Source organism: Carassius carassius, chromosome 38, assembly GCF_963082965.1.
Source record: "Carassius carassius chromosome 38, fCarCar2.1, whole genome shotgun sequence".
Classification (NCBI taxonomy): Eukaryota; Metazoa; Chordata; class Actinopteri; order Cypriniformes; family Cyprinidae; genus Carassius; species Carassius carassius.
The window spans coordinates 21,903,118-21,927,360 of record NC_081792.1 but is presented as its reverse complement, the minus strand read 5'-3'; the positions used below and the strand labels follow the sequence as shown (position 1 = coordinate 21,927,360).

Sequence of the window (24,243 nt, the reverse complement as noted above, 5' to 3'; positions counted from 1 at the left end):
TTCCAAGATGAGAATGACTGGCCTAGAGTGGCTTCTTTTCCATCCACACTGCATACCACTCCACATGAAGTTGGCTTCCTGTATTCTGAGGTATCAAGTCCTGACACCTCTCCCGGCTAGGATGGCCATTCAGCAGGTCTTTTAAGGAGGAAGGATGGGCCTTGACTCCAACGATTGGGTGTGCCTAATTCCGCTAAGGTCTTTCCCCTGGTGACATCGTCGGCTGGGTTCTGTGCAGAGTCCACATAGCGCCAGGTACACCCCGCTGTGAGCTCCTGGATCTCTGCCACGCGAGTACCCACGAACACCTTGAAGCGGCATGACTCAGACCGCAACCATGTCAGCACTGTCGTCGAGTCACTCCAAAGAACAATCTGATCCAACTTCACTGTCAGCTCTCTCTCTATGGTCTTAGCAAGTTGAGCTGCTGTCAAGGCACCATAAAGTTCAAGACGGGGAACAGAATGCTGTTTGCGGGGTGCTACTCTGGATCTGGCTGCTATGAAAGCCAAATAGACTCTACCCTGAGTGTCTTCTGTCCTCATGTAAGACACTGACCCATAAGCTTTTTCGGAGGCATCACTAAACACATGAATCTGCCGAGAGGCGATCTCCTGTTGGGTATGAGTGGGAGCATAAGGTCTGGGCAGCGAAATACTCAACAACAAAGGCAACTCTGATTCCCACTCCATCCATGTCCGTTGCAAGTCTGCGGGTAAGAGGGGGTCGTCCCAATCACGCGGTTTGTCCCACATGCTTTGGACAATCAGCTTGGCGCGAGTTGTGTAGGGTGCTATAAATCCCAGGGGGTCGTATTGTCTGGCGACCACTTTATAGACATTTCTCATGGTCAGGGATGTGTACTGTAGAGTTCGGCTCTTGTAGCCTAAGGTGTCTGTCTCCCACTGCCAACTGAGCCCAAGGATCGGTTCTGACAATCCAGACTCATTCTTTGAGAGCCATACCTCCATGTTATCTGACCTTGCTTCTGTTGGGAGGTGCTGAAGAACTTCTGGCTTATTGCAAGCCCATTGCCTGATCTCAAACCCTCCAGAGGATAACACTGACCTGAGACTGTCAACCAACACTTTGGCTTCGTCTGTAGTGGGCACACTCTGGAGACAATTGTCCACATAAAAGCAGTGTTCCACTGAATGTGTCACAACCCCTCCTGGCCCAGGATGATCTCTTGCATGCATCTGAAGAGCAAAAGTGGCACAGCATGGTGAGCAGGCAGTACCGAAGGGTAAGACTTGCCACTCGTAGACATCAGGGCTTTCATCCCGTCTCATATCACGCCATATGAATCTAAGAAGTGACCTATCATCCGGTAGGAGTCGAACCTGATGGAACATTGCTTGAATGTCGCCACTGACTGCTACCGCGTGTTCCCTAATGCGCAACAGTACTCCCAGGAGTGAGGGGCCAAGCGTAGGACCAGGAGGGAGTGTGTCATTCAGACTTGTACCTTGGAACTTGAAGGAACAGTTGAAGACCAAACGATTCTTCCCGTTGTGGCTCACAACATGGTGTGGAATGTACCACGATTCATCTGTAGTAGAGGTCTCTTTGGGGTCAACTTCCTTGACTGCTCCACCTTCCACTAACTTGTGGATCGCTGCACTATGCTCCTGTGCTCGTAATGGGTCCTGACCCAAGCGTCTTTCAAGACTCCGGAGGTTAGGTAGGACGGCTTTGATAGGCGCTCTAAGTGGGGGAACATTCGGCTTCCGTAACAACGGCGTTGCATATCTAAGAATGTTTCCAATTTGCACTCGTTGAGTCCTGGCTTCCAACAGCTCCACGGCTTCTCTATCCTGCTTCGATCGCATAGCCAGCTTACTGCTCTGATATGGCAAGATATCCATCTTCCAAAGCCTCTCCTCTCCTGTTTGGCTCGAAACACCAGTCAGAAGACATTGTTGAGTAGGGGACATCCATTGTGTGAAATGTGCTGGCCCTTGGAGCGTCCATCCCAGCCTTGTGCGAATGGCTGCAGGTCCTCCTGGAGGGCCCAATCTCACCGGCTCAACAGGGGTAAGTAAATTCGGATAGTCTGCTCCAATCAGAATGAGTGGCTTAACCCTTTCAAATGACTCCAGGGGGAGGTCAGCCAAGTGCTTATACCTTCTCTTCAAACTGGCCACTGGATAGGAATGGTCTGCTAGACCCAAGCGCTGTGAGGTGAACGCTTCCCTAATCCGAAAGTTCCTCTTGGGATTTGCAAGGGCGATATAGTGAATGAGACAGCATATCCTCGAAGTGTCTGAACTTCCTGACGGATGGTACGGAGGGCGAGCTCTTCTGGCTTCTTCTGCAAGTTTAAGATGTCAACTGCTTCTGGGAGGAGCATTGTGCGTTCTGACCCATCATCTAGAATCGCATAGGTGTCTAACGTTCTGCCTCCATTGCGCAGTAATACTCTTACAACTTTCAACAGTACACGAGAAGTAACCGAGGGCCGATCTACATAAAGAACGTCTGTGCTGGTACTCACCAGGCAACTCTCAGATTTCAGCGGCTCGGCTGAAGAGCGTGAGTTGGCATCATGCAAAACTCTCAAGTGCCTCCCATTACACACATCACATAACCTCTTAAGATCACACTGGGCCGCTATATGTGCTCTGGCACATCTCCAACATCTCTTATTGATCCTTATCCATTCAATAACCTCCTCTCTCGTGAGCTTCTGTATAGCTGGACATTTATTGAGGAAGTGTTCTGTACACTCACAAAATGGGCAGTACGGCCTTACTCTGGTCTTCCGTTGCTGCACTGAAGGGCCTTCCGTTTTAACCGCTCTGCCCTGTCCACTCTCCGATCCATGCAACACTGTAGCTGCTGGTCTGCTGCGTTTCCTCTCAACTCGATAGCCTGATGTTCCCTGGCCACCGACACCTGAAGTGGAGTCATAGCCTTGGCACCATGACTCGTAACGTAACCATCTTGCAAGGTCCAGCAATGTATGCGTGTGACCAGGATGCTGGAACATCTGACGACGGAAGTCTGCTCGCATCTCTGGTGGAAGCTTGGTGAGCAATCGAGCAACATGTGAGCCACATCGTAATTCAACCTCCCCATCTGGACCTAACGTCTGCAGCATACCCACAAGCGACTGCACTTGCAGAGAAAACCTCTCAAAGGCAGCTATATCTCCTCTTCTCACCTCAGGTGAATCCATCACTGCAGCGATCCTCTTCAAGGCGACTTGATGCAGCTGTCCAAACTTCTCTGTTAAGGCGATCATTGTGTCGGTATATGGCATAGGTGAATTAATAAAGGAGTCTGAAATGAGACACGCTTCATCTAGCTTTACATGATCCACCAGAATCTGGTACTTAAAAAGCTCTGAAGCATCGGCCGGTAACAGATTAGTTAGGGCTAACTTCAGACGAGAGAACTCCATCGGGTCATTACGGATGAAAAAGGGAATCTTCGGCGTAGGCCCCCGGTACTCCCCTACCAGCGTCACTGACCCAGGGTAGAGATGTGTACTTCGAGTAGGGTATGACTGATTCATGCCAGGTCGGACTCCACTCCTCCGTGCAGAGCCCACATCTGAATAATAAACAGGGGGTGGATGTGAAACAGTAGAATAAGTTGCTGGCCTTGGAGTAAAACCCTTGGCATTGTACTGATCAAACCCTCCGCTAGTCTGGGAAGGGCCTACTACTCTCGGGGTGGAGTGAGAATGAGTGGGAGTCAAGATATTAGAGGCCACACTATCTTTCATGAGCTGCAACTCGCTCATCATCCAACCAAGACATTGATCACTCGCATTTCTTCACCAACTGCACACATCGGAGGGTAATCTGTTGAAGGCCACGGCGGGGGAGGTAACTCTTCATTATGCTCCTCTGCCTCTGAAGCCTGAAAGTCATCCGATATAGCAAGGGGTGGCATTGGCCATCTCTCTCTGGACTGATCTCGCTGTACTGCTAATGGCGCTCTGGCTGAGGCTGTCATTTTACCCTCTCTAGTATCATGATGTGAAACTGAATCATACCGCATACTCTCACTCAGTAACCTGCTCTGTGGTACTCCCTCTGCTCTGTAAGGCATAGGGGTGTAAGACTGTCTGGAAGTGTCTAGGAAGCTCTCCTCGAAGCTCCTCGAAGAGAGTTATCATCTGGAGGCGGGTAAAGCTCATTCCATGTCACATGAGATTGTGAGCTTTGGCTTTCTCTTGGTGTGGGCGGTGCCACTGAACTCTGTCTCTGGTAATGCATAGCACTGACCTCATAGTCTTTCAAATAAGAGGGCTGTCTGATTAAACGCTTAGGCCGGGTGGACACGGCCTCTGATACTCCAACACTCTGCTGCATGCTCCCAGCACAGCTACTAATCCGGCTCGAAGGACCACTTAATGTAGCAAAGAGCTATCTGAATTACTAAGGCTAGCAAGGTATAGTAGTGAACCAGGTGTGTCGGTCAGAACACGCAGAGCATCAGTTTCAATATGTTTAATAATCATAAAGTATGATGATTAACATTAGTGAGGGAGACAGCCTTTACATAAACTGCAGTTGTTAAATGTCAGGATACTGTAATATGAGCTTGGTCACGATGAGAGGTTTGGGTATTTTGTTCAGTCAACGGGCTGCTGTATAATACTCAGATTAGATGAATATTCTTAGCTCTGTTCAATCTCTGTAATGGCAGCATCCGAGAACGTCGAGATGATGGAGCTGAATCAAGTGCAAGTTATATACTTCCAGAAGGGAATGAAATGTACAGGCTATCCACTGTGTGATCTTTACTGCAGTTGGTTTGACTCACGGCAGGCTGAATGATTATCAAAGGATGAGAGCTTGATGTATTGTAGATATGTGCTGGACATATGCATACAAGTTTGTGGATGTGTGTGGTTTATTCTCCTACAGGACGCACACGGCACAAATACAGTCAAGCTGAGGCTGATAAATGATAATGAACGTTTCTGGCACTCGTTATGCAGAGAGACCGATCGCTAAAATGTCACAGACACAGACTGTCAATTGGTTCATACTGACGTCTGCACGTATGCGCGCACACGTACCGATACGTGATGCGCGTATTTCAAAATCAAAGTCCTCAACAGATTCAATGCAGCAGCATTCTGTTGCTCTCTTTATCGCCTTTTGCACAGATATGTTTAGGGCTTAACAAGACACAAGCTGAGCTGAATGGTTAGTATAGTGGTATGGACATATACGTGAAGTAAAAGCTGTTGAAAATAACCAAGGAGTTACTCTTGAGTTTTTCAGAATGTACAATCTATTCTTAAATTAAAAAGATTATTATATTTGTTACCTCCTAAAATGTCCCAGCAAGCAATAGCCGTCATTTCAACGTCTGGGTTAAATATAGACCCGATATAGTCCGGCTATGTGGAACCCACTTTTAGCCCAAATAACATTTAATCTGGATAAATGTATTTTTTTTTTGCAAAATAACTTGTGCGATGTATGATATTCCATCATGTACGCAGAGTCTACCGTGATTACAAGTTGTTTGGTTTACTTTCTTATACATGTTATATGTCATTGTTGCTGTTAATGCTGTGTGTTAACTCCATATGTAACTGTGCTTCATTGATGCTTGACATCCTGTTGGGAGGTGTAGTTTTTTTTGCTGGTTTTCCTCTGTTCCTCCCTGTCCTCTCACAGAAGACCTAATTGATGTCACCTGTTCCTCGTCAGAGCTGTGGAGCGGAGCTTGTATTTAAACCGAGGGAACGGACATTTCACCAGAGAGAGTTTGGCTTGTCTGTTTTCCCAGTTGGTGGTTTAAGCAGTGGTGCTGCTTTAAGAAAGCCTGTTGTATTTGATTGCTATTGTGTGATCAGGGCCTGTAGTGTATCTTCAAGACAGCCTGTTGTACTGGCTGTAGTGATTAGAAATTTGTTTCTTTTTTTCTTCTGCCCGTAAGGAGGTGGGTGCCACTTTTATTTTATCAACGTATGCTTTTCTCCTGGTTTTGTGGAACAGTGAGGAAGTCAGGGAAGAGACATGTTGTTGATTTTGATGTTTTCTTTGCTAGGTAAGTTAGATTACTTTGTTTCAGTTAGCATCCCCTTTTTTGTTTGTTATTTTGGCCTTAACCCCCTCCTGAAGCTACAAGCGTCTTATTCATTCTTTTTGAATTATCCATATTGTTAAACCTCTAATTTCCCCTTACCCTTTAATGCTGTACAAAGACTTCAAATTGTAAATAAAATCTCATGAGTGTGAGTGCTGGGATTACAGATAGTCAACTCTCTCTCACTATTTTGTTTGCAGGTTCACTGACACAATTGTTAATTTTGCATATGTTACTCCCCTTGTCACCCCTAGACACAGAGGGGGACGTAACATATTGAATATTTTACCATCATATGATGCACACCCTGTGTGGCGAGCAGCCTCTCGTGGTGGAATCTGTGCAGCAGCTAAAATTCAAAGCGTAAAAAGAAATATCACCATCTGGTGGTCATATTATGCAACTATGTATTTGAATTTATTTATTTATTTTTGGTTAACATTTAATCATGTTTTATAAGTGATGACAACGATATTGTACCATAACTCAACCTCGCTTAAAAAACACCCACATAAAAACCACAAAAGATAAAAGGCAAATCTCTGATTCATGGATGAGGTCAAATAAACAGATTAAACCGCTCCGTTAGCAGTCTACTTACTCTGAATGTTGAAGCTGAATACTGAATGTTTGTCTGGACATTTTGTTTAGTAATTGTGAATGTGAAGGTGGGGTTTGTAAAGCCTCTAAATTACAGTGAGACTATTGCAAAATTACTATTACTATTCGGTTTTAATAGTTAATGGAACCATTCCAGATGAAATTTAAAATAGTCATCTATGTTCCTCGTGTTCCAACTCTAATATCATGCTGTTCAATCGAATTTATCATTTAATATTTTATGGTATAATTTAACTATGAAACTCTGAGTCATCAGTTTATATTGATAAAGATCTTTATTAGCCGTCACAGGCACAGTTATTTATGCTTTTATAGGCCTAGATTATGTTTGCACAATGGACTTACCGCTCAAAGTAAAGAGCACAAGTCTGCTCTTTACAAAAATCTGTATTTTTGGTGTATTTTGCTTTAGCGTTCAGTAATGAATACCAGGCCGGTAAATAGTAATGTAGTAAATAGTAATGTGAAACTGAAATTGTAAATCTGTTATAATAGTAATAATTTTCATCAATCACTGAGTCATACTGAAACAATATTATATTTTGTTTAATTTGCTTCCTTTTATCATTTGTGATGTTACTTAAGCAATCTGATTTACAATAATATCACAATAAAGGAAGGACCTGAGCCATAACAAGGAATGAGAATATAAGACTTTAAGATCGTGGCTAGTAAATAACATCCCAGAATCCTGCAGCAACCAACAAGCAACTGCTATCAACCACTTAGAAAACCTGTGCAACCATCCAAAATGCTCTGGCATCATAATGGCAAATATAAATATAAATATGGTAATTTTAGCGTAAGATATATAATGCAACAACATCCAGAGACACTCCTTCCTGGAACCATCCCACCTGCATTCAATCACAGGGTTGCACCATTAGGTTATGGCACTGGTCAAAGGGCACAGCAATTGAGTGTCTTTGATAAAACTATACATGGGGAAAACAGCAGTGTCAGTGTTGGTGGGACAAGTGCTGTTGCGATGTTTGCTCGCTGGCTCTTGCTTTTGGCTATGGCCTCTTTGGCCTGTTCTCAGACCGTGGAGGATAGAGCAAGGGAATTCTTAAAGAAATTTGATGAGGAGGCCTCCAATCTTGTGTACCAGTATTCCCTTGCATCCTGGGCTTACAACACAGATATTTCCCAGGAAAATGCAGATAAAGAGGTAAGAGTTTCGTTTGTGTATCTTTGAAGCCTCTTTTGCAATCAGATTTCAACCCATCCAACTATAGAAAGCACCAAATATCTCATTTTTTGGCAAAATATTCATAATATTCAAAATAACTGGATTTTTAATTATGAATTCAAAATATTCATAATTAAAATAACTGTTCAAGACAAGTTGTGCATCTTTTTTCTATCTTTTGCAAACAGTTTTAACCTGTTTAACTATTAAAATCCTAAACTATCCCATATTTGGGGAAAATATGAATTGAACAACAGCAATAGTAACTGGATATGGGTGTTCATCACAAGTTCTCTTCAATTCTCTTCAGGCTGAAGCATATGCAATCTGGAGTGAGTACTTCAGTAAGATGTCTGAGGAATCCAGTGCCTACCCCATTGATCAAATATCTGATCCACTGATTAAAATTCAGCTTCAAAAGCTCCAAGATAAAGGATCAGGGGCGCTTTCACCGGACAAGGCTAGTGAAGTAAGTATTACATAGATTTTTTTACATAATGTCATCCAGACATTTAAATTCGCTTTCATACTACGGTACATGTAGAGTTTCACTTCTTCTGTGGTAATATGGCAAATGTGTTGAAACTAAATGTGTTGCCTTATGCATCGCAGCTGAGGAACATCATGTCACAGATGAGCACTATTTACAACACAGCGACTGTGTGCAAAATTGACGACCTCACTAACTGTCAGACTTTGGAGCCAGGTAATGTCAAGTTTTTCATTTATCACCACCCAAATGATAAAGGGAAATCTCAGGATCATAAACCATAAACCTTGTTTCCATATTTACAATAATAAAAGAGTCTGTCTGAAAGGCTTCTATTATTGGTGTTCATTCATAAACGCAATAAAGAAAAAAGAAACCTGAAAAAGCGAACTGTCAAACTCATAAAAAAATACTGGTGAAAAAGTATCATGATTTCCCCCAAAAATTTTAAGCACCATAACTGTTTTCAACATTTATAATAAGAAGAAATGTTTCTTGAGCAGCAAATCAGCATATTTGAATGATTTCTAAAGCATCGTGTCACACCAAAGATTGCTTTGGCTGCTTATATTTACAATATTATTATTTTACTAAATTTTTTGTTAAATGTATTCAGCCTTGCTGAGCATAAGAGACTTTTTATGAAAAATTCTTGGCAACCCAAAACCAAATTGAGTACCATGTATGGTGTTACTAGATCTCACTGCTAGCAATGTGAGGGTCCCAGGGAACTCATCAAAGCATACACCACATGTACTATAAATGCACATTTGAATTTAAATCAGTGGCCCAATTTACCTAACTTCAATATATTTTTTATTTACTAGGCCTAGAGAGTATTATGGCAAACAGCAGGGACTATGATGAGCGTCTCCACGTGTGGGAGGGCTGGAGAGTTGCCTCAGGGATGAAGATGAGACCCCTGTATGAGAAATATGTGGACCTGAAGAACGAAGCCGCCAAACTCAACAGTATTAGCTCTCTTCTTAACTTTATGACATAGGCTTTAAATAATCCCAAATGATAATATTATGCTTTTGCTTTTACTGCTGTGATTGTATGGACAGCTGATGTGGTGGTCACAAAGTTCAAGATTTTTCACATCTTTCATTAAAGATTATGAAGACCATGGAGATTACTGGAGGGGGGATTATGAAACCATAGATGAACCTAAATACAGTTACTCCAGAGACCAAGTTATGGAAGACGCTAGGCGCATTTACCAGGAGGTTGGTGAAAGAAAGTCAAAACAAGTCACACACTCTTAAAAATGAAGTTTTGCAGCGATGCCATAGATTTTTGGTTCCCCAAAGAACCTTTCAGTAAATGGTTCTTTAAAGTCTGAAAAAAAACTGAAGCACCCTTTTCCATTAGAAAGAACCTTTTGTGCAAAGGTTCCATGGAAGTTAAATGTTCTTCGTGCAACCGTCATGGGGCAAAACAAAAAACCTTTATATTTAAGAGTGAAGACTGTTTTTCTTTTGATTTAGAAAACTCACTCTTACTGTGATGTTCCAGATTTTACCTTTGTACAAAGAGCTTCATGCTTATGTGAGAGCAAAACTGCAAGATGTCTATCCTGGTCACATCGCCTCTGACGCTTGCCTTCCAGCACATCTGCTTGGTAATATACTGGACATTATGAAGTGATTTTCTTAATTAGCACACAGTGATGTTAAATGACATATACTTTAATAAATACATCCTTTAAGTATATAGTGTTGTTTAATATCAAATGTGAGGATAATGGTGACATTTTCTGACTTTCACATTCAGGTGATATGTGGGGACGGTTTTGGACCAACTTGTATCCTCTCATGATCCCTTATCCAGAAAAGCCTGATATCGATGTGAGCTCTGAAATGGTGGCCCAGGTAAGACATGCGATCATTTTCATTTCTAATCTCAACTTTTTGTTCTAAGCAAAACATCTTTTTTTATCTCCAAGGTTTTATCTTTTATCTTCATATATGTTTAAAAGTCCAGGCTAAAGGTCTAAAGTCTAAAGGTCTAAAAATGACATGTTATCTATGCTATTAATCATTTTGTTCTTTAGCCTGGAGCAGTAAAAAAGTATATATTTATTATATACATTTTATTTATTATTTGATACCGTTTCAGGACTGGGATGAACTGCGCCTCTTTAAAGAGGCAGAAAAATTCTTTGTGTCTGTAAACATGTCTGAAATGTTTGACAACTTCTGGACAAACTCAATGTTTATTAAGCCTGAAGGAAGAGATGTGGTGTGCCACCCTACCGCTTGGGACATGGGAAACAGAGAGGACTTCAGGTGGGGCTGATAATGTTGTTACACTGGGTGAAAATGTTTGGTAATGATTAACTGATTAGATAAGATAATAATTTTAAACAACTGAATTATTTTAAATTATTTCAAATAATATTTCCTTTTGATGTTTTTCCATAAATAACTGATTGCTTTTAAGTCACTTTACCATGCAGAGGCTGCAATTATTTGATCAAAAATACAGAAAAAAACCTATAATATCATGAAATATTATTACTATTGAAAATTAAGTTTTCTATTTTAATATATTTTACATGTAATTTATTCTTGTGATGGCAAAGCTGAATTTTCAGTAGCCATTACTCTGGTCTTCAGTGTCACATGATCATTCATGCTGGTTTGGTGCTCAATAAACATTTCTTATTAGTATTGATGGTGACAACAGTTGTGCTGCCTAATATTTTTTTTGGAAACTGTGAAACGTTTTTTTTCAGGATACTTTAATGTACCAAACAGTTAAATAGAATAGCCATTTTTCATTTTAGTTGCTGTTCTCATTTCGAGCAATAAATAGCAAACTTATTGAGAGCAACACTGTTGTTATTTATTACAGAATCAAAATGTGCACTAAAGTGAACATGGACGATTTCCTAACTGTTCACCATGAAATGGGTCATAACCAGTACCAAATGGCTTACCGCAACCACTCATATTTGCTAAGAGATGGGGCTAATGAAGGTTTCCATGAGGCCGTGGGAGAGATCATGTCCCTTTCCGCTGCCACTCCTTCTCACCTGCAGTCACTGGGTCTTCTACCTCCTGACTTCAAACAGGACTATGGTAAAGAGCAATTGCACTATAACTATGATGAAGAACATTCTTTACCAAAACCTAAAAAAAATAAAATAATAATAATTATTTATTTATTTTTGTATTCACAGAGACAGATATCAACTTCCTCATGAAGCAGGCCCTCACCATTGTGGCCACTCTTCCCTTCACCTACATGTTAGAGGAATGGAGGTGGCAAGTCTTCAAAGAGACCATCCCAAAGGATGAGTGGATGCTCCGCTGGTGGCAAATGAAGTAAGTGACAGAAAACATATGAAAGATAATCAGAATCCAAACATTGTGAACTCTAACTCATTTACATCCAGACTCTCTGGCCCATCACAACATATTTCTTTTTATTACCGCAGGAGAGAACTAGTTGGAGTGGGTGAGGCTGTGCCCAGAGATGAGTCGTACTGTGACCCACCTGCACTTTTCCATGTGTCTGGAGATTATTCCTTTATCAGGTAATCTTACTAAATAATTCTATAGTGACATCTCTATAAAAATTTGGTATTGCTTAATTTTAACATAAATGGATTGATAATAGCAAGAAATAATATAATATAAATATTTCGATGTATATAGGCTAACTGCCATATCCATATCTTGTTTCTCCAATAGGTACTTCACTAGAACCATATATCAGTTCCAGTTTCAAGAGGCCTTATGTGAGGCAGCTGGCCACACTGGTCCCCTTTACAAATGTGACATTACAAACTCAACCAAAGCTGGTAACAAACTCAGGTATGCAGAATGCTTTGATATTTTTGATATTGCTTTTTGATAAATGGTATGTTCTATTAATAACTCCTGTAGTCTTTCATATTAGGATAAACCTAACTGTTATAAACAAACCCATATTTTGGTCCACAGGCATATGCTTGAGTTAGGCAGATCCATGTCTTGGACTCGTGCTCTGGAAGATGTTGCAGGAACCACGAAGATGGACTCTCAGCCACTGCTACATTACTTCAACACTCTCATGGAGTGGCTGAAGGAAGAGAACCAAAAGAACAACAGAGTGCCTGGCTGGAATGTCAATATTAACCCAAGTCAGTTTTACATTTTTACAAAACATTTGTAATTTATGTGGATTCTTAAAATAAATTCAGCTATTGGTTAAATTATATTACCTTTATCCATCAATACATTTCCAGCATTGATATGCCAACATACTGTATGTTGATTTTTTTTGTTTATGGGTATATTAACTAACTCGTGGCATCCTATATAAATACAGCAGATGCAAATGCATTCAAAGTCAGAATAAGCCTAAAATCTGCAATGGGAGATGATGCAGTAAGTCTCTTTTAATTTTTAACAAACATAATGAATCTACAAAAGGAATGTGCCTAATGTGCTAATTACTGTCATTTTTTATCTCCAGTACACTTGGAATAAAAATGAAATGTATCTCTTTAAGTCCACTATGGCCTTTGCCATGCGCCAGTACTATTTGGAAGAAAAGGGAATAAAAATAGATTTCATGTAAGTATCATCACTTCTTATGCTCGCCTAATTGCACATTTCAGAGTGATTGAATAATTGTCATCTTGAAATTGTGACATTGCACAACTTATTTGTTGCACACAGGCCAGAGAATATCGACACATACAAAGAAACGGCCAGAATCTCCTTTTATTTTGTTGTGATGGATCCAACCAAACCAGACACACTCATTCCTAAGGCAGATGTGGAGGCAGCTATCTGGTATTTCATGAAACCACACTATATAAAAATATAGAAATAAAAATATTAAATATGGTTTATAATAATTTTAGAATATTTGAATCATTACTTTTAAATATATATTATAACCATAACATTTTGACCACTGACATATATATATATATATATATATATATATATATATATATGACGTAATTAAGAGGAACTTGAGCAGTTGTTTCAGTCACAGAATTTCCCTTATTATCTCTTCACAGGCTGTCCAGAGAACGCATCAACGGTGCATTTTTACTCAATGATGAAACATTGGAATTTGTTGGGTTGCAGGCAACATTAGCTCCGCCAAAAGAGGAAAAAATTACAGTTTGGCTGGTGGTATTTGGAGTGGTAATGGGTGTAACTCTGTTTGGGGGGATCTACCTCATTACCACAGGGATATTAAACAGGAAGAAGTAAGTACTGCATGAGAAACACCTCATGAATGATTAAAAGCAGATTAGTGACAATGACGATTATGCCATTCTTGTCCATATTAAACACTGACATGTTTGGTAGAACTGCATCATCATAGCAATGTGGACAATATTTAAAAAATACATTACCCGACAATGGAACAATGCCATAATAACTATATTTTTAGCATCTAAGTTACATATTATATGAAGTAATTTAAACAGAAATATTAAAATATTGGCTTAAAAAATTAGAAGAAAAAAAAAAAACCATGAATTAAATCCACACGAGGTTTGACCGCATGTGTGGTACTGAATTTCTTACATTGTCAAAACTCCTTTTTTTTTTTTTTTTTTTTACAGGAAAGCTAAAAAGGCTGACGAGACCGTGAACCCATATGAGAATTCAAATGATGGAGAACTGAACAAAGCCTTCGAGGAAGACATTGAACAAACAGGACTGTAAAGAAATAGGTGTTTCCAAAAATAAAATCAGAAAGGAGAGCGATGAAAGAAGTGTCCACACCACTGCATGCTTTTTGGAAACATTTAGTTTTCCAATAGAAAAACAAATCCAATTTCTGGTGTGTTTGCAAATGTTTTATTTAAGTGCATTATGTTAAAGTTCAGAAATGAACATGAACACATAATTAGATTAATTTATAAAGTTACTCTAATTAATGCAAATACTTATATTTCTAGTAGCTTATACAGGCAAATGTAAATAAAGTTTAATATTATAAATACACTGATAAAGTATTCAATGTATTTTTTATACTACGAAAATAGTATATTTAACATTCAGTGTATTTCGGTGTCATCTCACTCAGTGACAAAGCAACTTCTGGCTCCTTTTTGCATTTTCACAGCATTATCATTTATAGTGTTCATGAACCATCCTCTGTAGCGTGCCGACTCAAAATACCGGAGACCATCATAGTCTTGAGACATGTAGAAAATAAGGGATAATATTTCTGGGTCATGATTAGAAATCTTTTTTCTGTCGTACACCTGAAACAAACATGGTAAAAGTTGGTTTGCTGAACTTGACCAGGAAGACCCTGCTAAAACAAAACACAAATGCAAAATCAAGAAACAGAGATTATAGAAAACTTACTTTAACTTTTAAATAAATATTTTCCTCTCCTTGTTTGTCGCAGGACAGGAAGTTATCTGTGCCTGTGAAGTTCAGCACAATGGGAACATCTTTATAATTGGTGACACTGCCAGTGAAGTTGCGACGATAGATGGTAATTTTTGCTGAAAAAAAAAATGGACATTTGTGGAAAATGTGATGTTAAAATAACAAGAAAATAATAAAAATACGATGTTTACAAAATTTTCATTATTTGATGCAAACCTGACATGGTGCTCTCCAAACATATCTCATTTCGTCTTGATGCAACATACTTGCCTCCTTCCCATGACTTCAGGAATAAACTCTCTTGTTCTTTAATCACTTTGCAAATTTGTGCAGTAACTGAAAAGGCAGCCAAATTTTACAACCAGAAAGGAATGGAAATTTCAACATCAGATCATTCAAAATGAAAAAAAATGGAGATGGATAAATCATTATGAAATATTTCTTACTATAGGAAATATCAGCTTTCTCAGACACAATCACACTTTCTTTAAACTGACTATCACAGTTGCAGAAAGGGTTGTTAACATCATCAACAACCAGATTCAAGCTCATGTTAGCCAGGGCATGATGCAGATCGTCATCATCGAAACCGTCATCCTCAATGTCCTTCTCTTCTCTCTTTGGTTGTGGGTCTGATGGCTCCTGATGCCCACCCATCTCAGTATCATCAATCGACAGGCTGAACCTTATGAATTTCTGCTTTTTATTGCATCGGGTGTCCTTAGATTCACACTCTTCTGTTTCTTCAGTGCTCGGATGATATAGATTCTATGAGAGGAGACTATTTTGTTTAATGCAGTTAAAGAATATATACCGTATTTTCCGGACTATAAGTCGCACTTTTTTTCATAGTTTGGCTGGTCCTGCGACTTATAGTCAGGTGCGACTTATTTATCAAAATTTATTTGACATGAACCGAGAGAAATTAACCAGGAGAAAAAATTACCGTCTACAGCCGCGAGAGGGCGCTCTATGCTGCCAGAGATGCTGCTCAGTTCTCCTGTAGTCTACACTGAGCAGCATAGAGCGCCCTCTCGCGGCTGTAGACGGTAATGTTTTCTCTTGGTTCTAAATAAATGCGATTTATAGTCCAGTGCGACTTATATATGTTTTTTTCCTCATCATGACGTATTTTTGGATTGATGCGACTTATACTCAGGTGCAACTTATAGTCCGAAAAAATACTGTATGTTTCAAATGCCAACCAGAACACATGGCCACATGATCATCAAGTTTTCTGACTAGGCAGAAAGATTGCACTAAATATTTCAGTTTCATTTCTCTTTCTTGTAAAATTTTAACTGGCTAAATGAACAGAGAAGTGAAAGAGCGCATTTAGTACGAGTGAACTAGAAAGATCAGAAAATGCACTAGTCATCATCTGGAGTTATCTCCCTTACTGAAAAATTAGAGACTAATTCTCTAATATACACAATGATCAATTGATGTATATTTAATTATGTTTACATCAACTACAAAATAACAGATTGCTACAAGAGTGCTTACCTCTTCTGCCATCTGTGCTCAGCGCTTATCACTAGGAAGTGTGAGCACTGCCTTTGAACGTTGCTTTTTTAATGTCACTAACCTTTTTTGCAGCAGGAAGAGGAAGTGATGAGACTGGGTATACCACAGCATAAGATTTGGGTGGGAAATTAATTGAGGGGGAAAATGTTACCGTTTTGGGGGGTTTTTTTGTATACGTGGGGATCTCCCTGCTGGGGAAGCCCATAAGAAATGGATCAATGTTTTGTGGAAAAAACATAACGAAATATGATGCAATTCTTACCCTTATTTTTTTACAATGGAACTTCTTCATACTTCATGGAACTGTCAGTGACCTAAAATAATAACTGCTACAAATGTCTGCTGGCGTGGAAATCAAAAGGCACGAGGAATGTAGAAATCAAAAGAGTATTTTAATTATCACAGGAGACACGGGCACAACCAACACAAATCTTCAAACATAAGGTATAACATTCCATTAACGTCAATAGCAGATAAGGGGGAACTAAACAGACAGGGTTTTTAAAGACAAGGAAAGTAATCAGGGGAATGAAAACAGGTGGGGATTAATCAATTAACAAAACGAGGAATGGAACATGACCAAAATAGGGAAACACAAAAGGAACAGAAAGTCCATGATCGTGACAATAACATTTCATTAATGTTTCATTAATCTTTTATTTATAAAATAATAATAATAATTAATTAAAAAAATTCCCTTCACAGAATTAGTAAAATTAATTTAAAAAAAAAGTAAAAACATATATTTTATCAATTTAAAGATAGAGCTGAGAGGATTTAAAAAAAAATGCAATTAAGCATTCGCACAGGTTTTTTAAATTAATAGCGATTAATCACACCTAAAGTGAGTAATCATAAATATGTCAAAAGCAACATTTCTAAGTTGTTAGTAGCTTTCAGCTTAAACAGATAAATGTAGCCTAAAAACTGTTGATAACATACAAGAATTAGATGCATTATGTTACTAGTAAAAAAGTAACTATGGACAGTTAGAAATAAAAGTAAATTTGAATTACACGTGTTGGTTTAAAAACATCATTTTAAAATTAGTTGAATATAAAAAGATGACAGTATAACAGTATGATACATATCTACTTACTACTGCGATGGCAGTAAAACACACCATTCTTTGGAAGAGGCTGCATCCGTTAAGACAACCATAACCTTTAACTCATCCAAAACATGTATATTGAAATGTAAGTTAATTTGAGAACATTTCTCAGCTTCCCAGCAATCATATCAAGACCTTGAATTCTAACCTGACCTTTTATCACTCAGAATTATGAATGAGAAGTCACCGCGTTGACCATTGTCTTTTTTCATGTTCACTTCATCTACACTTTGTGTGTAAATAAACCATCCTCTATAAAGAGCTGATTCAAAATACCGAAGAGTGTCCTTCCCACTAGACATGAAGAATACAAGAGACCATTTGTCTCGGTCATCAGGACAGATGCTTTTAAGGTCATTTTTACTGTGGCTCTGCAAACAAAACAAAACAAAAGTCTAGTTTCAGCTTAAAGGAACAGTTCATCCATAAGTTCCACATAAGAATAGACTGCATAAGTCACACTTATAATAAAAAAAATGTAAATGGTGTCAAGATATATAAAAACCTAATAAAAACATCTAATACATCTTAATAATAATAATAATAATAATAATAAACTTACCACGATTGTTAAAAACTTCTTATCTTCACCTTGCTTGGAGGTACAGCAGAAGAAGTTTTCTGTGTCAGTGAAGTTTAGTACAACAGGAACACCTTTAATGTCTGGGATGGTGGCAGTGTAATAGTAGAGGGTGATATTTGCTAAAACAAAAAGTATTGCAAAATAAATTTCTGAATATACTTGGATCAAATCAAAATATTTAAATAAAAAATAAAAATTCTGACACAAATTGGTATTTGTTTATATATTTCTCTTCTAAGCATACTTACGTTCTAAAACTTAAACAAATTATTTACAAAAATATATTCTAATATTATTAATATATATATATATATATATATATATATGTACTATTTGTCACAATCACCAGCTGGAGTGCCCTGGACATCTACCAGATGGCACTCCTCCCCACTCCATCCTAGACTCTATTTCCCGGTCTCATCTGCTGTTTGTCCCTCAGCCTTGTTTGTTGTCATGGTTTCCTTTATTAGTTATCATGGTGTTTAATTAACTCCTCCCCCTTGTTACCTATTTATGGCCTGTCTATTTCCCTGTGTCCTTGTAAAGTCTTGAATGTGTTATTACTGCATTTCTGAGTGCTTTATTGTTTAACTTGACCCCTGCCTGTTTTCTGGATTACCCTGTTTGCCTGGTGTTTTGTGTTGGACTGTTTACTCAGTGTTTATGACCTCTTGCCTGTTTATTGGACATACTATTGTTTTGGATTACACCTTAATAAATACTGCATTTTGGATCCCCATCTTGTAGTTTCAGATATTGCAGTTTGTAACAATATTATTATTATATTTTATATTAATTACCAACCTGACATGATGTCACTTAAACACATCTGCTGATTTTGTGGGGTGACATACTTTCCTATGAGGAAACTCTTCAAAATCATATTATGTTTCTCTCTGACTTGTTTCAAAATCCTTGAAGAATCTGACAAAACAGAGGAAGAATACCACTTTAAACTATCAAACAAAATCACATTTATTTTAGCATATGTTTTCCTTAAAATCTGTATGAACATTATTGCAGTGTTACTGTGGTATTAAGTTTTATGAATGTCAATCATAAGATTTAAGAACTTGGGAAAAAAAAGGATAAAACATAAATATGAAAATGCCAATGAAAACAACATTCATTTCTTACTAAGGGTAATCTCAGTTCTCGCAGGCAGGACAACAACTTCATTAAATTGGCAATTTGTCCCTCCACAGCTGTTGCAAGGGTTGTCAGGGTCACCGCCCCGAGCAATGATCATAATGAACCTTGTGTCATCCATGGAGACAAGCAGAAGTGTGTCATCAATGAAAGAGTCGTCCTCAATGTCTTTGCTTTCCCACTCTGGCGTTGGTTCGATTACAGTGGCTTCTAGATCTTCCTCTCTTACCATCATCAGGCTGAATCTCATGACTGTCGACTCCTTTGTATGGACACTGATTTCCTCAGATTCACATTCTTCGATTTTGATTTTGGGCGAATGGTGTATGGTCTAAGAGAGAAATTATTGACCTCAGCACAGTTGATGTAAAAAAGCCAATCTAGCTCAAACAGGAGTTTTATTCACCAAGCAGTTAAAAGAAATCAACCATGATGATGTTATTCATGGTATTTAATGTGTGAAAAACTCAGACAGTCCATGTGAAGTCCATGTGACCAATCACAGTTTGCTGACAAGACGAAAAATAAGAAAAAACACTTTTTTTTTTTTTGCACTTTTAGTTTCGCCTTAGGAGGTAATTGCTCATGAGAGTGCATTATGAAAATAAAACTCACAAGTAAGAGTGATCCTTCAGCCAGGAGCTTAGCAAATGCCTGTGGAGTCAAATCTTCCATATCTTTGTTGTTTATCATTATAAGTTTATCTCCTTTGCTGAATAAAAGAATATATAGATGAATGAACAGACAGCCAGACAGATGATAGATAGATAGATAGATAGATAGATAGATAGATAGATAGATAGATAGATAGATAGATAGATAGATAGATAGATAGATAGATAGATAGATAGATAGATATCTCACCTCGCGAATATTCCTTTGTTATGGTTTAAAAAGCCTTTCACTTCATATGAGTGTTTCCCTTCTTTTTCAGTGTGGAGCAACATAACACCACCACGAACAGGATTCCCCTATAAGATGTCACACAAATGTTTTCAACTGGATACATTTATCAACTAACATAGACATTGATCAGTTATAGATTAGATTTGCATACCTCTTCTGCCATGATGATTTCAGTGCCGATTATGAGGATGTGTGAGTCCAGACTCTGAAACACTGCCTTTTGAAAGCCAGTTGACCTGATCATATGGTAGGAAGGGGAAGCTAGATCTGACGTCACCAAACCAGTGTTAGAGTTGGTTGGAAAGGGAGAAGTATAGAGTTGTAGGGGAAGGACATAAAAGTGTAATCACAAAGATGGGGAAAGACAGTAATACAATTCAGCAAATAATGGATGGCTTACTGTGAGATTTTCTTATCCACCACACTGCACCAGTGGCAAAGCTATGGGTGGCCCGGCTGGGCCATTTTCTGCTGTGGCCTACCCAGAGAAGCTGGTAATTTTCCAGATGAATGTTATTTATCACAGGATAATAATTATAAATGTATAGTTTCACTATGACTTCATATATGTGCTTTAAAATATATTTAACGTGAGTTTTAATGGTCAGTTATAGGCAGTTTATACCTTCTCCCTTTTCCTATAGGTGCTTTCCATACACTTGTCAAAATAATGATTGGTCAGTTTCTGTTAGTCCCATCCACAATTATGTTAACGACATGAGGACATGAGTGTTTGAAAATAATGTTAAATTTGAAAGTTAAATTTGAAAATAGTGAAACATACCTCATTCAGATTTTTAAAAGTATATATCGGATTTCCCAAATGAAATGTAATGCACTGAATCCGGACCGCCTACAAATGCAGAGGTGGGTAGTAACGAGTTACATTTACTTCGTTACATTTACTTGAGTAAGTTTTTGGGGTAACTAATACTTTTCGGAGAATATTTGAAGATGGGTACTTTATACTCTTACTTGAGTAAATTTTTGGGGAAAAATCTGTACTTTTACTTCGTTACTGTGGGCGACGCTCCTCTCGTTACTTTATCTTAATGCAATAAATGTTATAAATGCTTCAGTTTATTCCAAACGCGCCGTCTACTTTTCTCTGGACAATGAGCGATGCCCATTCGCGAATGATTCATTCTTTTGAGTCAATTCTGTTCAAAGGCTTGATCAAACCAATTGGCAAACGAGTGAATTGGTTCATGAATCAGTTTGAATGAGTCGTTCAGTTCCTTGCCGCACGCGCTGAGCGTCTGAAGTGGTTCACTCGGAGTTGTAACGTTTAAGAACATCAGCAGCGTTGAAAACGTGGCTGGAACTGCACTGAATTGAAAGCAAATCTGCAAAGGCTATTATTTGCTAGCGCTGGAGATCCTTAATAGATGAACATCGCGTGTGCTGTCTACTGTTCAACAGGTAATAACTTGGGCTACATTCGATTACAATACACGATACCACTGTGACATTAGTTTGTTGTACGTGTGTGGCTTATTATAACAGAGGGGAGTCAAGTTGAATGCAGCTTCCAAAAGACAAAAAATAGCCGATTAAGATTTTATTAATTTTAATACAATCACACCGTTGCGAGTATGTTCAGCAAGCCATATCATCAGCAGATCTGTGATTGCTTGCTGGCGCTGAGCCAGAGATAGATGTGTTTTTACAGCGCTGCGCATTATAACCAATCACACATGATTCTTTTGAGCTTATTAAAGCATTGGCCAATCAGAGGCGTTCAGATGAGTCATCGCTAAAATGCCGGTGCTTCCTTCACTCGCTCACTGACTGGATACCTCTTTCTGGCGAATTCTCTCGTCAGAAACAACAAAGTGCAGATGTGTGTACGAATCTTTAATTAAGATATTGATTTCACAGTGTTAACAGTTTCAGTGATTTTAATTGGAGTTTCTGAGAGTGATTGAAATCTAGACTGTCAGTGAAAATGATCTTTAATAATGTAAATGTTATTTGCTCTCTTTCTGAACAATGAAAGATTAGTAGCAATATGTATATCACATTAACTTTCAATGTTAAATTCACATTTAATATAAAGTCAGTCGTATTAAAATATGTTATGGCATGACACCTATATCTGTTACTTAAGTAAACAGACAGGGTTTTATAATAAATTACATAAATTGGAGTAAAGGCTGATTAAATGTATACATTTATACACACACACATACATTACATACATGTTATCTATATATCTAAATAAAAATAGGCTCAGTATATATGACCCAAAGTAACTACTAACTAACTACTTGAGTAGATTTTTTATCCGATACTCTTTTACTCTTACTCAAGTAACTATTCAAGACTAGTACTTTTACTTTTACTTGAGTAAATATTTCTAGAAGTACTTTTACTTTTACTTGAGTACAGTTTTTGGGTACTCTACCCACCTCTGTACAAATGAAACCAGACCAGCGGGTGATGGGTTTATAGATTAAAAACTTATGAGACAAATGTGTTTAAAGCATTATATTACCATAGGTACAGTGTTTGACCCGCTAAATCGATGCGTTCTCTGTGGAAAGAACAAAAATAAAAATTGTGCTAGATGCTCTTCTCCACAACGAACTGCATATTTGCAGCTGCGCCCATTTCTATAGGCGACCATAGAAATGAGCTCAGCTGAAAAAATATGCTGGGTTAAAAATACTATTCTTTGAACGCGAGCTGATTATGAGGTCATCTGCGAAGCCCCATCATCTAAGGAAATGCTTTACATACAATAATCTTTAGTTAACGTTTGGCAATGCCTTAACTAATATTAACAGTGAGAAATACATTTGGCACAGTATTAATTAATCTTTGTTGAATAATAAACTCTGCTGCTCAATGGCAAACCAAAGACTCAAATGTGCCTGAAAGCTGGTTCACCAAGCTGATCTTTTGACAGGAAACTTTATTTAGGTTAGTTAACAGATAGTGTACATCTATTTAAGACTGCCTTCCTGTTTGAAACATCACATGGTTTCATAGTTTTTTTCCACTGTTCAGTGCATAAAACCTATTTCACAGCAAGTGAAAGTGACCTTAATATAATACTTTAAGAAAATAAGAAAACAAGGTTGCACATGAACAACAGTGCATGTTTTCAATCCCATAGCCTGATCCTATACTGTACTTACTCATGTAAGGTGATATTTACAGTAAAAGAGGAACTGCCTTAGTGTGGACTAGTGTACAACAACTGTTTACCTCAAATTGTATTTATTTATTTTTTACTTTTAGCATTACATTTTGAATATATATATTAAAAAAAGTCACAGAAGAAAAAACTTCTTTGGGTTTGGAACAATATGAGGCTGAATAACTAACAAAATTTCTGCATCAACTACACTTTTAAATCAGTTTTTTTTTTCATTTTACGATGACATCTTTGCTAGCAGTCTGGCATATCAAAATAGAGGATCCCCTCTGATTTGATCATGTAGACCCTACAACAGACGTCATCCAGACAAAAACAAATATGTCTATATTTTTAGATGCAGACTCTTTCGCAAACTTTGGAAAAATAATATGAAACTGAGATTGGTATGGGCAATGCAATTGCTTTGATAGAGGGAAACGATACATTTCTAGTTTCAACATTATTTGTTCTTCAAACATTCCTTTTGTAAAGAAAATAGAGAGAAAAAAATGATCAGCTGTATGCAAAGTAACCCATATTTGAGTTTTGACCACTGAAAAAAAATCTATACAATTTAATAATTTACCCCTGGAGCCATTGAGATTCTAATAGTGCTGAAATGTGGCCAGATAGAGCCTTAAAGGGATATTCCACCCCAAAATGAAAAATGTGTCATTAATCACTTACCCCCATGTCATTCCAAACCTGTAAAAACTTTGTTCATCTTAAACAGACTTACTGATCTCTGTGTGAAAACAACATAATGATGCTGCCATCTTTCTAAAGTCACCCCCCCCCCCTTAATTTGTCTCTGAATCTGTAAAAATTATCATTTGACCTCCTTCTACAAAACAGAATGATAGGTTACTCTGTAAATATACATTCATTACTTTTCATATTTTGGCTTTTATCGCTACACATCTTTCTTCAGAAAAAAGTCTAAACAAAATCACAAATCTGAGCCGGAGACCATTGGTTTAGTTGACACAGAATGACCCTAGAGAATAAGACTATGAAATAGTAAACTTACTTAATACTGAGCTCTGTCCTTCAGTCTCACTAATAATTATCATCATGCCTTTGGGACGAACAGAAAG

General features: G+C 38.1%; 2 protein-coding genes across 2 annotated transcripts; one reads left to right on the top strand and one right to left on the bottom strand.

Moving 5' to 3' along the window:
* Positions 1 to 7,556: 7,556 nt before the first annotated feature.
* LOC132119564 (angiotensin-converting enzyme 2-like) lies at positions 7,557 to 14,363 on the top strand. Its single transcript, XM_059529630.1, has 18 exons — positions 7,557 to 7,852; positions 8,184 to 8,342; positions 8,486 to 8,579; positions 9,191 to 9,334; positions 9,480 to 9,592; positions 9,882 to 9,987; positions 10,140 to 10,237; positions 10,485 to 10,654; positions 11,223 to 11,449; positions 11,551 to 11,695; positions 11,809 to 11,907; positions 12,065 to 12,187; positions 12,317 to 12,495; positions 12,684 to 12,742; positions 12,831 to 12,931; positions 13,037 to 13,153; positions 13,387 to 13,581; positions 13,945 to 14,363. Exons 1-18 carry the CDS (start codon positions 7,670 to 7,672, stop codon positions 14,045 to 14,047), a joined length of 2,415 nt encoding a protein of 804 aa, XP_059385613.1. The 5' UTR covers positions 7,557 to 7,669; the 3' UTR covers positions 14,048 to 14,363.
* A 29-nt stretch (positions 14,364 to 14,392) lies between these two features.
* On the bottom strand, positions 14,393 to 20,353 carry LOC132119199 (uncharacterized). The gene is made up of 12 exons (XM_059528993.1): positions 20,153 to 20,353; positions 19,960 to 20,066; positions 19,711 to 19,807; positions 19,084 to 19,426; positions 18,751 to 18,870; positions 17,926 to 18,065; positions 17,512 to 17,734; positions 16,314 to 16,345; positions 15,172 to 15,493; positions 14,942 to 15,061; positions 14,699 to 14,841; positions 14,393 to 14,592 (listed from the first exon to the last, which is right to left on the bottom strand). Exons 1-12 carry the CDS (start codon positions 20,243 to 20,245, stop codon positions 14,404 to 14,406), a joined length of 1,929 nt encoding a protein of 642 aa, XP_059384976.1. The 5' UTR covers positions 20,246 to 20,353; the 3' UTR covers positions 14,393 to 14,403.
* Positions 20,354 to 24,243: the final 3,890 nt, after the last annotated feature.